The 14589-nt window shown below is 38.3% G+C and overlaps 1 protein-coding gene across 1 annotated transcript in view; it reads right to left on the bottom strand.

The window, feature by feature from the left end:
* The window catches only part of klhl2 (kelch-like family member 2), a 104612-nt gene that overhangs the window by 29094 nt on the left and 60929 nt on the right, over positions 1–14589 (bottom strand). The window contains exons 5-7 of the mRNA XM_028805002.2: positions 6066–6228; positions 413–522; positions 37–153 (exon numbers count right to left, since the gene is read on the bottom strand). Of these exons, the coding sequence (XP_028660835.1) occupies positions 37–153; positions 413–522; positions 6066–6228 (390 nt within the window). The remainder of the gene's footprint in view (positions 1–36; positions 154–412; positions 523–6065; positions 6229–14589) is intronic.

The raw sequence follows: 14589 nt of genomic DNA, 5'->3' as shown, positions 1-14589 counted from the left end.
ACAATAATGAAGAATTCTGACTTTACACAAGTATACCTGTACCAGATATTCTCTGGAGAGCAGAGGCAGCCTCACATGCTCCATGAGATGAGCCATATGCTCTTGTCGTACATCTTTGTCATGATTTACCCAGGCAATAACCGCTTCAAACACCTGAAATCACAGAGTGCATACATTTAACACGATGTTCACAATGAGCCAAAAATAGTCCCACCAGTACAAGATTATATGAAAATAACATAAAATGTGTGGTTTATTTCATTAGTGAGAAGGATGTCCCATTTCATTGTTAAACACTTATATGAACTCATTTTTAAATTGAAGAATAAATATAATTTGTTACGGTAATACAATAAAAGAGCATGTTCCAATGCACAAAAGTAGCTCTTTTTTATGGTTTTGGAAACCTTACCTTTTCCTCTGATGGTACTGTAAGCTTGTCACTGGCTATGAGACTGCAAACTTGCTCTATTCCCAAGTTCAGAAATTCTTCACCTTGTACTACATCAGCAAAGTGTTGCTCTGTAGAAAGAAAGAAAGAAGAAAAAACAAAATAAGTGGACTTTTTCAACTTTATATCTCTCAACTTTAGTATATGGCTATGACTCTCTTTTTAAAAGCCTTTCTTCAATAATCTTTAACAGATGACAACTCAAACATAACAAACATAAGGACTTTTCTAACCACAAAGCAGAAACTAACTTAGAGTTTGGAAGTACCTTCACCTAAAAATCTCTGAAATCATACAACTCAGGGCACTGATCATCTTAATTGATACCATATAAGTGAACAATAATAGAAATTCTCTGAAGCCACAAAATTAAAATACCTGAAACCACACTGCACTATTTTCAGTGAATTTTTATTTCCAGTAAATATAGAATTTCACATTTTCCTCATTATCATGAGGTTTGGAGTTCTGAGACGCCTCCTACAGGCCACTACATACAGTAATGAGCCAAAACATTATGACCACTCCATATAAAGCGAATGATGTTAGCTATCTCATAACAACAGCACAAATCAAGGACAGGGAGATACAGTATTAGATGGTAAGCTGACATCAGGTACTTGTAGCCTATGTGTTGAATGCGGAAGATGTGGGCAGGTGTAACAACCTGAGAGACTTTGACAAGGGCACAATCAATATAGTCAGACAACTGTGTCAAAGCATTTTCAAAACAGTAAGGTTTGTGGGGTTTTCCCGGTAAGCTGTGGTGCGTACCTACTGACAGTGGTGAGAGCAAGAGAAAAAGAAATCACAAACTGCTGAAAGGGTGTTCAGTGGCACAAGACTCACCGATACAAGACGTCAATGAAGACCATTCCATCTGGTATGAACAAACAGAAGGGCTACTGTGGCACAAATCATCGATAATTTTAATGGTTACAGGAGTAATGCATTACAGTACACAGTGCATTATACTCTGTTGCGCATTGGACTGTGTAGCCGCACGGAAGTCGGCGCATCCAAGCTAACCCATATCTACCATCAAAACGGCCTACAATGGGCATGCCAGTGTCAGAACTGGACCTTATATTAATGGAAGAAGGAGACTTGAGCCAATAAATCCTGTTTTCTGTTGCATCATGTAGACAGCTAAGAACATGTGCGTCATTTACCTGGGGAAGAGATGGCACCAGGACACACTATGGAAAGAAGATAAGTCAATGGAGGGAGTGTGGTTCTTTGGGCAATGTTCTGCTGGGAAACCCTGGGTCTGGGCATTCATATGTACATTAATTTGATGTGTACCACCACACCTAAGCATCACTGCAGACCAAGTACACCCCCTTCATGGCAATGGTATTCCCCAATAGAAGCTGGATAATGCATCCTACCACAGTGTATGAATTTAGGAATGGTTTGAGGAACCTGAAACTCAGGACAACATTTTGAGCTCTTCTTTAAGTTCCCAAAATCTTAATTCAACTGAGCATCTTTGGGATGTGTTAGAATAACAAGACCAATCCACAAAGACTCTGCCTCACAATTTACAGGAATTAGGGGATCTGCTGCCTCAGATACCACAGGACACCTTCAGAGGTCTTGTAGTGTCCATGCTTTGGTGGCTCAGAGCTGTTTTGAATTCACAAGGAGGAGCAACTTGCATATTAGGCTGAGGGCCATAATGGTTTGGCTCATCAGTGTATAACATGGACACAAAACAAAGATTTTTTGAAGCAAATGTCTACATTAAGCACAATTTTCTCTTCAAGGACTCCTAGCCTTTTACTCCCTTTCAAGGCCTGGCAAAACGCCCAGAAAGGCTGTAACAATTAGATTACACATAACACCTCACAGAGGGCCATATCAAAATGTCAAAGCACAGCTTTATGTAAGAGTAAAACAAAGAGTGAACTCTGGATGTGATATAGTGCTTTGTACTATAGTACATATTAATAAAACATAGTATACTTCAATCAGTTTCCATCAGGAATGCTAAAAAAGAGTGGAATGACATCCCATGGAGAGTATCCAGACCTTCACTAACTCAATGTCAACTCAACTGGTTTAAGTGGGTCTCTAATTTAGTGGTGGATGAACTGAATTTGTTATTCCAAATCACTGAAAAATTGTCCCAGAACCTTGCTTGTATTTTTATACGTGGAGATTCACTTGAAAGAGGGCCCTGAATATTCTGTTGTAACTCCCGTTAGAATGAAGCAATCTGAACCAAAGAAATATGCTATATACCTTGACGTATGTGTAATCGATTGCATTACATGCAATGCTGGAAGTGGTTTCTGTTTTCTGACAGACACAGTGCGACATAGCGTTCCATGTTCTTGAATGTATAAGCAAGTGTCTCAGGGAGAGGAATAGCAGCAATTTTATGCTGGATGTTTTTCCTCAAATCTTCCACGGTGCGAGGCTTGTTCCAATAGACATTTCCTTTGAGCAGACCCCAAAGAAAGAAGACTGGCGGTATCAGATCCGACAACCATGGTGGCCAAAGCCCCTTTGAAATTACCCTATTGCCGAAGAAGGACTCAATTTCTGCCATGCTCCTTGCCGATGTGTGACACATTGCCCCATCTTGCTGGAAGTAACCTTCCGTTAACTTATAATCATCCAGTTGACTCTGACATTGCTTAAACGAATTGGTAACCCAACAGGTTCACACCCTGAAGATGCGCTGCTCATTACTGTACACCACCATCCTGATGAGAAGTCGAGTGATTTGAGTGAAGGGGTACGGGTGGTAAGCACCCAAAAGTTGCAAACAGAGGTTAAACATCGTAATGGTTGTCCGACGCCTACCTTATCGCTCTGATGCAGTGGCATCCCAGCTTGTTCAAAGCCTAATATACTGAGGAGCACATTGCATGTTGTTTTGTTCAGATTGCTTTGTCCTAGCGAGAGTTCTTACAGAATATTCGGGGCTTCTTTTGAGTGAATCTCCCTGTATTATTGCTGTGAGAAATATGGGGCTGCAGTTTTCATTGTTCCAACTGTACTTACTATTATTATCATTAAAATAAATGACTAAAAGAATAGTTATTAAATAATATCAAAAAGGCACACATCTTTCTTGCCTGCATGAACATCTGCTATTTATCTCACACGATTTAGCTACAAAACATTTAAGTATAACCCAAATCACCCTTGCCTTGCAGAGTTTCTGCTAAAACAACAACCACAATTTATTTCTTGCATTGCCCAAAATCACACAATGGGCTTTAACAGGCCCCGTTTTTTTTTTTTTTTTATATAAACAGTCCCCACAGCCTCGACTCCCTAAAAAGACATGAAAACCAAAAGCCACCATATTACATTTGCAGACTTATTCTAGGTATGTTGAGGACATAGATGTTTCTTCAGGAAAAGTGCTCAAAATAAATCCAAACTTTGACAGTTAGCTTTAAAGAAAAATAAATCTAATGATCCCTGTGTACGTTGGGATTATATACGAAATAAACAGATCCCAAGAGATTGTAAATTAACAAGATCTAGAACAAAATGCAGACGTTTTCCAAAAATAAAGAATGAAAGAAAAAAAAATCTCTAAAAGCGTAGGACCCCACAACTAAAGTAAAACACATCTGATTAATTGCAATAGCTTCCTTGAATTCAGACAAGCTCCCACCTAGAATGCTATGCTGATCTGGCACGGCCTATTATGCTTTACAAAGTACAGGAAGTAGGAGGTTTTCACATACAGCAAATGTATGAAGGGAAAGGTTAAAGAGTGCATTTATTCTGGAAAAGGAATCACTTTTCTCCCTTAATTTATTATAACAGTGGCTTTATCGCCTCTTGATTAAAACCTCCTTACTGCCATTTTATAATCACATAGTCGTCTGGCAAAAATGATTTTAAGGACACAAAATGGTTCAAAACAAACCATTAAAAGGCAATTTGCCATTGTCTTTAGATAGTCCAACTTCATTTACTTCTTATTAAGACTTTGGCCTTTCCTTATTATGTAAAGCCCTGAAACTGAACACCCCACTATAATTAGAAAATGTTGCTTACCCCGAAAAACTGAAATCTTCATCTCTCAATTTCAACAAGGTGTCACAACAAACTTAGCAAAGTGCTTTTACAAAATTTGTGTCAAGTGTTGAAATCTAGTACCAGCGTGTACAGTTTAGAGACACAGTTCTTCTCTACTGTCTTCTGACAATGGCATTTATAACTAACGGGATTTAGAAAGTATTCAAACTCCTTTAAATAAAGTTCCTGCAGCACCGAAGGTTTCCAAGTGTGCAGATACTTTCATAATTCTTAAACAAAAGAAGTTTGGAACAACTAAGATTCTTACTAGAGCTGTCTACCTGGCCAAACTCAGCAATCATGGGAAAAGGGCCAGGGTAAGAGAGGCAGCCAAGCACCTGGTGGTCATTCAAGCTGAGCTTCAGAGAATCCGTGTTGCAATGGGAGAAACCTTCAGAAGGACAAACATCACTGCAACGGCCCACTAACGTGGGCTTTATGGCAGATTAGCCAGACAGAAAACTCTCCTTAATAAAAGACAAAAGGACTTCTACTTGGAGTTTGTAAAAAGGCACCTAAAGGACTCACAGATTGAAAGAAACAAGATTCTCTGTCTGATGAAACCACAACTAACATGTTTTCTGGTGGAAACCAGGCACCACTCATTCATTACTTGTGCAATACCAACCATGGGGATGGCAGCATCATGAGGTTATTTTACAGCAGTAGTCACAGAGAGACTAGACAGGGTGGAGGGAAATCTGAACAGTGCAAAGTATAGAGATATAGTAATACAATGAAAATCTGCTCCTGAGTACTCTAGACCTCAGACTGGACTGAAGTTCATCTTCCAAAAGGACAATGTTCCTAAACACAAAGCAAGACAACACAGGAGTAGCTTAGGGACAACTTTGAGAGTGTTTTAGAGTTGCTAGGCTAGAGCCCAGACTTGAACCCAATGGAACATCTCTGAGAGGACCTGAAAACAAGAGTTCACTGACAGCCTCCATCCATCCTGACAGAGCTTGAAAAGATCTGCAGAGAACAATGTCAGAAGGCTCCCAAAGAACTCGGGCTGTGACCGCTGCCTAAGGGGTTTCAACTATCTACTAGGAAAAAGTCTGAATACTTGTGCCAATGGGATATTTCAGTTCTCTTACTTTTAAGAAATTTGGGAAAAACTTCTAAAATCTTTTTTTTTTGCTTTGGTGTTCTAGGGTATTGAGTGTTGTAGGATGTGGCAAAAAATGAATTTAAACGATGTTAGCACAAAGCTGTCTGGAACAGACAGATAGATGGATAGAGAAGGCACTATATGATTGATTGATTGATAGACAGTTTGATAGATAGGAAACTATCAGATAGAAAGACGCACTACATAATAGATGTGGAAGGTACTACATGATAGCAAGATAGCTAGCTAGACAGACAGCTACAGTATATATGAAAGGCACTATATAATAGATAGATATGAAAGGAAGTGTTGAATAGATAGATAGATAGATCTATCTATCTAATTATATAGTGCCTTTCCTATCTATCTATCTAAGTCCTTACAGCATCTACATGGAGGGAAGTGCAGCTGTCCATCAGAAACAGAAAACTGTGTCAGTGTTACACTTGCCTGCAAATGTGTTGGCTTGGTTCAGTAGCTCTGTGCATGCATGCATGTCAGCAAAGGCCCGAATCCCTAAGCAGTTGGTGGGGTGAAGCTGAGACTCCAAGAATTCACAACATGCCTTTTTCACATCCTGGAGCTGCAAGAGTCCAGCTGCTGGAAGCAACACCTAAAGAGATGTATAGAGAGACAGAAAAATACAGACACATGTAAAAACACTAACGTTTTCAGACAGGCATTAGTCTACTAATCATTATTTTCTTGTGTATAGCTTCACAATCACAACGTAAAGACTAAATCATGCACCGATAATGTAAAAATAAGTTCAAGAACAAACAGGGAAAAACATCTACATAAAATAGCAAATTAGTATAGATCCAGTAATGTCTTATAAATATCCAGACAAAGAAAATCATTTAATTATTATTAAGAAGAAGCATTTATGCTTTTAGTGCAATGTATCAACAAACCCTGTTGGGTGTCTTGGATACGACTTCACTAGAGAAAAAAAGATTGAAAATTACTTTCAAAATATACTACTTTTTAATATTTCAAATAAGTAAAGACAATTAGTTAGTGTTCACAGTCATCCATGGATTGTTATTTTTTGTATGCATAAAATATGTAGTAGGTTGAAACAGGGTCAGATATATATTTAGAAAACACCACTGTAACTCTCATGACTACAAGGTAATTTTACTTCCAATAATCATCTGCAGCGGGGAGCAGAACCAACCGATGATGCAGGTAGTGAAAGGTCAATGCCTCTCAAGGTGATAAAAGGGAATCAATTTACTCTCTATAAAAGAAGACTCAGAGAGTCACAGAGAGGGACTTTTCTTTTTGTCTTTCATAAATGCGACATTGAAGCCGTGCCAGAGGGGAAATCCAAGTTAAAGGAAAATTCACTGCTAGAGGTACGCAGGTCAGCTTGACAATTAAGATGAAGTAAAAGCCCTTACTCCCTGTAGTGTGAAATCTCTTTTAAGAGTGTCAGCTGTATCTCATGTATAATTTCTACCCACAGTGCAATAAAGTTTACTGGGTACATTTTATTGGATGACAAGACACTTACATTAACAACAACATCTTGTGAAGGACCTGGTATGAACAGAACTGAAAATGAAAAAATGATGCAGCTTATATTCTCCAAGTATGAATGCCTTTTTTTAAAAAAAAATGATTTACTGGCCCAATGATGTCACAGTGAACTCTGGAGCACCAAGACTGAATTGGATTGACAGTTTGATAATGGATAAATGATTTGAAAGTTATGTAATGTTATCTAACATTATCAACTTTAAGGCTCCTCTAGATGCAGTATAAATATATCCATATATTTTCTATTACCACTCTTTATCAAGCAACAGGAACAAGAAAAGGGACCATTCTTGAGCAGGATGTTTTTAGACTGTGGGAGTCCCCAGAAGAACCAATCCAAAACACTGAGGGAAAGTACAAACTATGCTGAGAAGAACTGCCTCCCAATAATTAAGTCTGTTTCTAAACACCAATAAATGGGGTCCAAAAAGTCACACTCCCTTACTGTAATTTCATATTCTGCTGATGTAAAGGCTGAAATCATGGCAGACCTTTTTCAACCTTGAACAAGAAATTCTGTTTTTGAAACGGAACATAGGATATACACCTAATTTAAGTTTTTGTGTTTACAAGCCAAAGTACCCGGTGCTGCCTGAGCATATTTGTATAATGGGTTAAGGTAAGAAAGCAAGCGATCACATTTTTTAAATGATGACCCTTTTGCTTTTGCTGGCTGAACTGTTAAGTGTCTCATCCAAAATCTAGACTACCTCTCTATCAATTTCTGTGCGCTAATGAATGTAGAATTTGTTCTTTGTGTACGATTGTCTTTATATATATATATATATATATATATATATATATATATATATATATATATATATATATATATATAATATAATATTATATATATATATATATATAAACGTCTACGCGTGGAAGTGTGTGTGTCTGTCCAGCCCGGAAATGAGAGGTGAAATCGGGGTATGGGCTCCACCTCCAAGGAAACAGAAAACTAAACGTCTACACGTGGAAGTGTGTGTGTCCGTTTGTACAGCACGGAAGTGCGAGGCTACTACAGCATGAAACTCAGAGAGCTGGCAAGGCAGCCCCAAGTTAACGAGTCAGAAGAAGAAGAAAGCCACTCTGTTGCCAAACGGGGCGGAATGGTGGCTCTGAGGCTAAGGATCTGTGCTGGTGTCCAGAAGGTTGCCGGTTCGAATCCCCATCACTGCCAAAAGAGATCCTACTTTGCTGGGCCCTTGAGCAAGACCCTTAACCTGTAATTGCTCCAGGGGAGCTATACAATGGCTGACCCTGCGCTCTGACCCCAAGGGGTATGCGAAACCTAACACATTCCTAATACAAGAAATTGTATAAGGCAAAATAAAGAACAAAAAAAATTAAAAAAAACAAAGTAAAACCACAGAGAAAAGAAAGAAACTCTTATTCAAATGAGACAAGCACATTAGCAAAACGATCCCTTTTACTTTTCCCCCCCGCTGCTAATGCACAAGCAATGCGATCATGTCAGCACAGCAAAACCTAGGAGAGAAATGCCCAGAGTAGTTTCTTTCAATTACCTGACATTTCTACATTTCAACTTTTTTTCTAACAATTTCAATAGTTTCTAGGATCCCGTGCTGTCTCATAATTAGGGTAGTTCCTTGCTGGGCTGGAACCAAGAATGCTACTTCTTTGCATTCCCTGGTTTGCTGCGGTTTCAGAAATACATGTTTAATCACACAATAATAAACTGGATGGGTTTGTTGAATACAGTAATTAAATCACTGATAACGGCATGTAAGTTGGCCACAAGTACCAGTTTTAGTCTTGTTCATTCTTTCAACTGATCCAATATTCAAGATGAAATATTTAAAACTCCATCAATTCTATATTTTAAGTTGGGTTCACTGAAATAAATAAACAAAATTCCATGAACATCCACTCACCTGTTTTTGGAGTAATGTTTGGTTTCTGTGGAGTTAACCCCTCAACCCCCACGATTACAACAATGGAGCCTATATTTTATACAGCATAAACAGTAATGTAAATACAAAATTTTGTAAATAAAACCATAGCCGGTTTTGAGTGATACATGATTTTTGTGTTGGTCCCCTATTGCACAATAAACTCTTATGTCCACTGAATTGCCGACGTGCAATGTTGCTGTCAATTCATGTAGGGACAAATCTAAACAATATGCCAAATTCGTTACCATCAGCTGAACTGTTTTGCCATGATAATGTGTTTTCGATTTTGTGCCCCATGAATGTGCTGCAAATGGAGAGGCAGCAAGACAACCTCTATAGTGTACAGTTTACTGGAGCGTTAAATTCACCTTTCTTGCTCAGAGCTGTGCATACAGTACGCTGACTTATAAAAGCAAGGCTGTTAGCTTTACAAATAAAACCTTTTAATGCATGTAAAAAAAAGCAGAAACACATTAGGTCTAGAGACAATTGCCTTTATTCTGAAAAGTCCAGAGGTCAACTGCTTTCCTAATGTTTTGCAAATGTTTCAATTTGAAAAGCACCTTCAGGCAGTGTGGGTAAGAAAGAGCGTTCATAGTCATTCCTCTCCTCAAATGAATTATTCAATACAATGCCAGTAATCTAAAGGCAAGGTGTAGGATGTGACAATCCATTCTTTATGACTATAGGTAAAAAACTAAAAATACAAGGATGATAATGTACACATGGCATAACATTCAGGTGCATTCGGAAAACTTGGTTAGCCGGTTTAAAACTTAGAGCATTTTTTAAAGCTTCGAGTCCCTTCATCAAAGAGTTTGTCATCACAGTTTTGTTTATTTTTGTGACAATGAGTCATATTCAAAAATAACAGTGGTAATTACATATATTAGCAGTGTATATAAATTAAGTTTTTAATACTATCTATTAATTTTTGGTTGAAATTGCTTTCATAGACATCAGATTCCACCTCAAGAGATGAAAAGATTCATGTGCTCTTATTAATTGTTGAAGGTGGCAGATCTGTAGCTAACTGTAGTTCAAAATTATTCAAGTTTTTCAAAGAAATACAGAAAGAGACTTAAAATCTGTGCTGACAAACATGATGATAGGTAACAGATCATTCTGGTGCTTTATTGATACATTACAATCAGAGAAATACTGAATTAATATAATCTCTCTCTATATATGCATATAGCATAAAATCCAACGTCTGTCTGTATATCTGTCCACTTTTCACGAGAGAACTACTTAACGGATTTAAATCGGGTTTTTAACTATAATTTGCTTGAACATTCCGGTTGATTTTCTCTCACCGCGCTAAGTATCATAGTTCACTGGAAGGAGCAACATATTCGATCTAATCTGAGACAGAGGCTACGGGCTGAGGGGAGGGGGATGCATGACGTTAGGAGTGGGGAGCCAAGAGGGGCCGTCCTCACTTACGCACCAGCCTCCATTCAAATCGGTCTACCTCTGGCCACGTTTTGGAGTGTACCTTGCCCCCGCTTAAGATAGCGGTACCTGTTTGTTTATTGATTTTTAAAGTTTGTCCTGTTTCAATACTTCACAGGTGGAGTCTGCGGGGGACAGCTAGTCTTTACATAATGCAGCTATGAGGTTATTTTTAGCTTAAAGCAAATATGAAGCACATATTTAGTCACTGTATCATAAAGTGTCACCGAGCCAGCTTTTATACATTTCTACATAAGTTAAGTCACTTGCATTTCATTACTTTTTTTGGACATTCAAATCATCTCACTTACCCAATTTGATTTCAAAGAGCAAGAGAAGTAACAAACTAACTAATAAATTCCTAATACGAGAAATTGCTTAAGGCAAAATAAACAACAAAAGTGAGTTGCAGCAACTGAGGTTTGCACAGTGTGGCCCGTAGTCACAGAGATGAGTGCATGATGAGGTTGAGGCAGAAGCAGACTATTAGCATGTGGTGCAATAGGGATGGTAATCACCTTGTATGGAGATGAATAAACAAATAATATCATTACTGCCACACTGAATAAACAAACACCATCATAACTAGTGAATTGAAATGCACACCTAATTTCATACCTTTCTTATTAAGATAATACTTGGTCATCCAGTCCCGCCTATATCTGGCCCCACCCCATCTCTTGTCCTGCAGCAAGGTGTACCTGCTTTAGTGCACATGATCGCAGGGGTGTCAGCAGGAGTGGATGTCGAAGGAGTTTGCAAATTTGCCAGTTCTTTTCAAAAATGGAGATTTTGAAATTTCAAAAATGTGTACAGTGTGCTGTATTCAAAATGTCTCAATGAAAATTTTACTGAAGAATAAGTGGGGAAAAGTTCAACAAAATTAGTTCTTTTGGAGCCGAGTTGTTCCTTATTTACACACAGATCAACAGCCAGGACTATTGCAGTAGGAGCTTTTCACATTATATGCAAACACACCGAAAATGGACCCTTTGAATTTTACCATCCTGGAGTTTCTTAACCTCAGTACACAAGGTTCAATAGCTAAGCTATTGGTTCACTAGGTGCAACATGCTGCAAAAACTAAGCTGAATCATGAGTAGATCAAAAGCAAAATGGGGCATTTGCCAGACTGTACATCTCTACACAGCTGTCCTTTCCTGCCATAAGCTTTCTGCCTTAGACATATTTGATTTCACATTTCTGGGATAGCCAAGCATGTATATACGATGCAAAGTAAATGGACTCAGTCCATCTGGGACCTGCCATATGATTAATTTTTGTACATTAAATACGTTCCATCATGGTCTATCTCATTTAATTTTTATAAATAAAATCATAAAGCCTTGATTAACTAGCGTTGTGACTCCATTTGCGCTGTGTACACTATATTTTTTACTATACTATTATGTTTTAATGGTACATTGTATGCTTGTTGTAGTCATATTCTCATTGTATCTGCAGATTCCTCCTACTCCTTCTTTCATGCCTTTATATCAATTTTTAATTTGCTTAGTGAGAATGCAACAATTGTTATTATAATACACTAATTAAGGTTACACGGTGTTGCAGTGGTAGCGCTACTGCCTTGCAGTAAGGAGACCCGGGTTTACTTTCTGGGTTCACCCTGCGTTGAGTTTGCATGTTCTCCCCGTGTCTGCGTGGGTTTCCTCTGGATGCTCCGGTTTCCTCCCAAAGTCCAAAGACATGCAAGTTAGGTGCATTTGCGATCCTAAATTGTCCCTAGTGCATACTTGATGTGTGTGTGTGTGTGTGTGTGTGTGTATGTGTGTGTGCCCTGCGGTGGGCTGGCACCCTGCCTGGGGATTTGTTCCTGCCTTGCGCCCTGTGTTGGATGGAATTGGCTCCAGCAGACCCCTGTGACCGTGTGTTAGGATATAGCGGGTTGGATAATGGATGAATGGATAATTAAGGTTAAGGTAAAAAATGAGGATAAACACATAATTAACTGCATTCCAATAAAATTGTAAAAATGAAAAAACAAAAAGCTGCAAGCAATGTCTTTTGAAATGTTCTACAAGAACTGATAGCCAAATATATAAATTTATTGCCTGGGGAAAATAATCAATTTGCCAAAACTGATAATGTACTACTGACTAACCAAATGCAGAGTCAAAGCTTTGATTAAAATAAACTGATTGATATTTTACTCTCCAATGGGCCTCATCAAACACTCAATGGTTTTATGGAAAAGACTGGAAATCACTGGTGACAAATGTATTTTGCAAGTAGCAGAGACTGCAAAAGATCTTTCAATTAGGTGTTGGCAGGACAATAATCTAATAATAATAATTCTTTGCATTTATATAGAGCTTTCCTCACTACTCAAAGCGCTTAGCAATTGTAGGTTAAGGGCCTTGCTCAAGGGCCCAACAGAGCAGAGTTCCTTTTGGCATTTTACGGGATTCGAACCAGCAACCTTCCAAATGCCAGTGCAGATCCCTAGCCTCAGAGCCACCACTCCGCCTACTAATCTAGGACGTTAGCCAAGTCAGTCCACAACACTTGTTAAACATCTTTCTTCAAGTTATTACCACTGAACCAGAATCCAAATCTCAGATCGAAATAGAGTCAAACCAGATTTTTTTCCCCTTAAATGCTCTTTCTTTTGGTTATTGTTGGTGTTCTAGTCCCTAAATACAGTTAAGTCATCCTTTTTTGTACTCACACTTCTGAGGCCTTGCTGTACACACTGCCTTCTTTTATGGTGTAATCGTGCCTGCACAGACGCACAACACATTGCTTGGCTACATGCTGCGTCTGTTGCCACAAACTAGCAGCACCCATTGAAAAACACAAATTAAAAAAGGCAAGTAATAAAAATTAAAAACACTTCAGAACAAAATGAAAATGTCAAACTCCGACATTAATGAAACAATAATGAAAGACAATAAGGAAATAAAAAATGTGAAAATATCAATTAATGCACATAGGGAAAAAAAGAAAAAAATATATATGTTTCTGACAAAATTAAACCTTTCTTTAACCTAAAAGCTCCTTGGGTGCATTTACACTTAATGAAAACAGATGCAGTATAAAACTCTTGTGATCCAAACAGAAATAATTCTTCTTGCATTATTGTAGAATGTGATCTGACGCAGTGGAAGTACTTAACCAAATCATTTCCCAGCATGTCCTGTAAACTCCCTGAACTTCTTTCGATAAATATAACACCTAACAGCCATCCCTGGTCCTCTTGAAGAAACAACGGCGACAGCCATAAATTCCCTTTGGAGAATCCCTGACACAGCTATTATTAGAGGAATTGCATTAGCAGAAACTAACCACGGCGACACATCACAAGACACTCCGCAAACCAAAAATCAGACAACATGCGACCCACAGTGTAAGAAACTATTGTCTAATGAATTTGCCAAAAGAATTGGAGAATTGCCACTATGCAATTAACCATTTTAACAGGACGTTCTTAAAACAAATTATTCATTTATCTCAATATCTGTCGCAATAGAGCATTGCCTTATTACAAAGTCTGCATAAATGCTCAATTAGTTTTTGAAAATGTGTGCCAGTTATAACTAAGTGCCTGGAGTCAAAAGCCTAGATAGATACTGGTGCCAAAACAAGGAAACGTTTATATTCAGCTCTTCTGAATAAGGATTTGTTTCTGTGCATGGGGCAGAATAAAGGACATTTGTTGTGATTATCATGACACAAAAGGCTCAAAAAAAAAAAAAAAAAAAAATGGGTGCAGGAGTCAGAAATCCACAAAAAGAAAGACCTACCCTCTTCTCTTTTCAATGCTATCTGGTATCTTCCTTATTGATTTCAGCAAGTCTCCTGTGATCCCTGTTCTCAAGGAATCCTCTTTCAAAGTATCTGCCACCAAGAACTACTATGCTGTCTACCTTTGCATTCTAAAGTCTTGCACAGGAATAGCAAAAGTGCACTAACAACTCTGCTCTTTGCTCTGTTTCCCGATTCCACAAAAGTCACACCACCAAGACAGCACTGCTTTCAGTCACAAATGTTCTTAGGTCTCCTTGAGATGCTTCTCTTTCCTCTGTCCTTATCCTTCTTCA

Source organism: Erpetoichthys calabaricus, chromosome 7 (assembly GCF_900747795.2).
Source record: "Erpetoichthys calabaricus chromosome 7, fErpCal1.3, whole genome shotgun sequence".
Taxonomy (NCBI): domain Eukaryota; kingdom Metazoa; phylum Chordata; class Cladistia; order Polypteriformes; family Polypteridae; genus Erpetoichthys; species Erpetoichthys calabaricus.
Note: the sequence above shows the minus strand (reverse complement) of the source record. Positions and strands in the feature narration are given on the sequence as shown.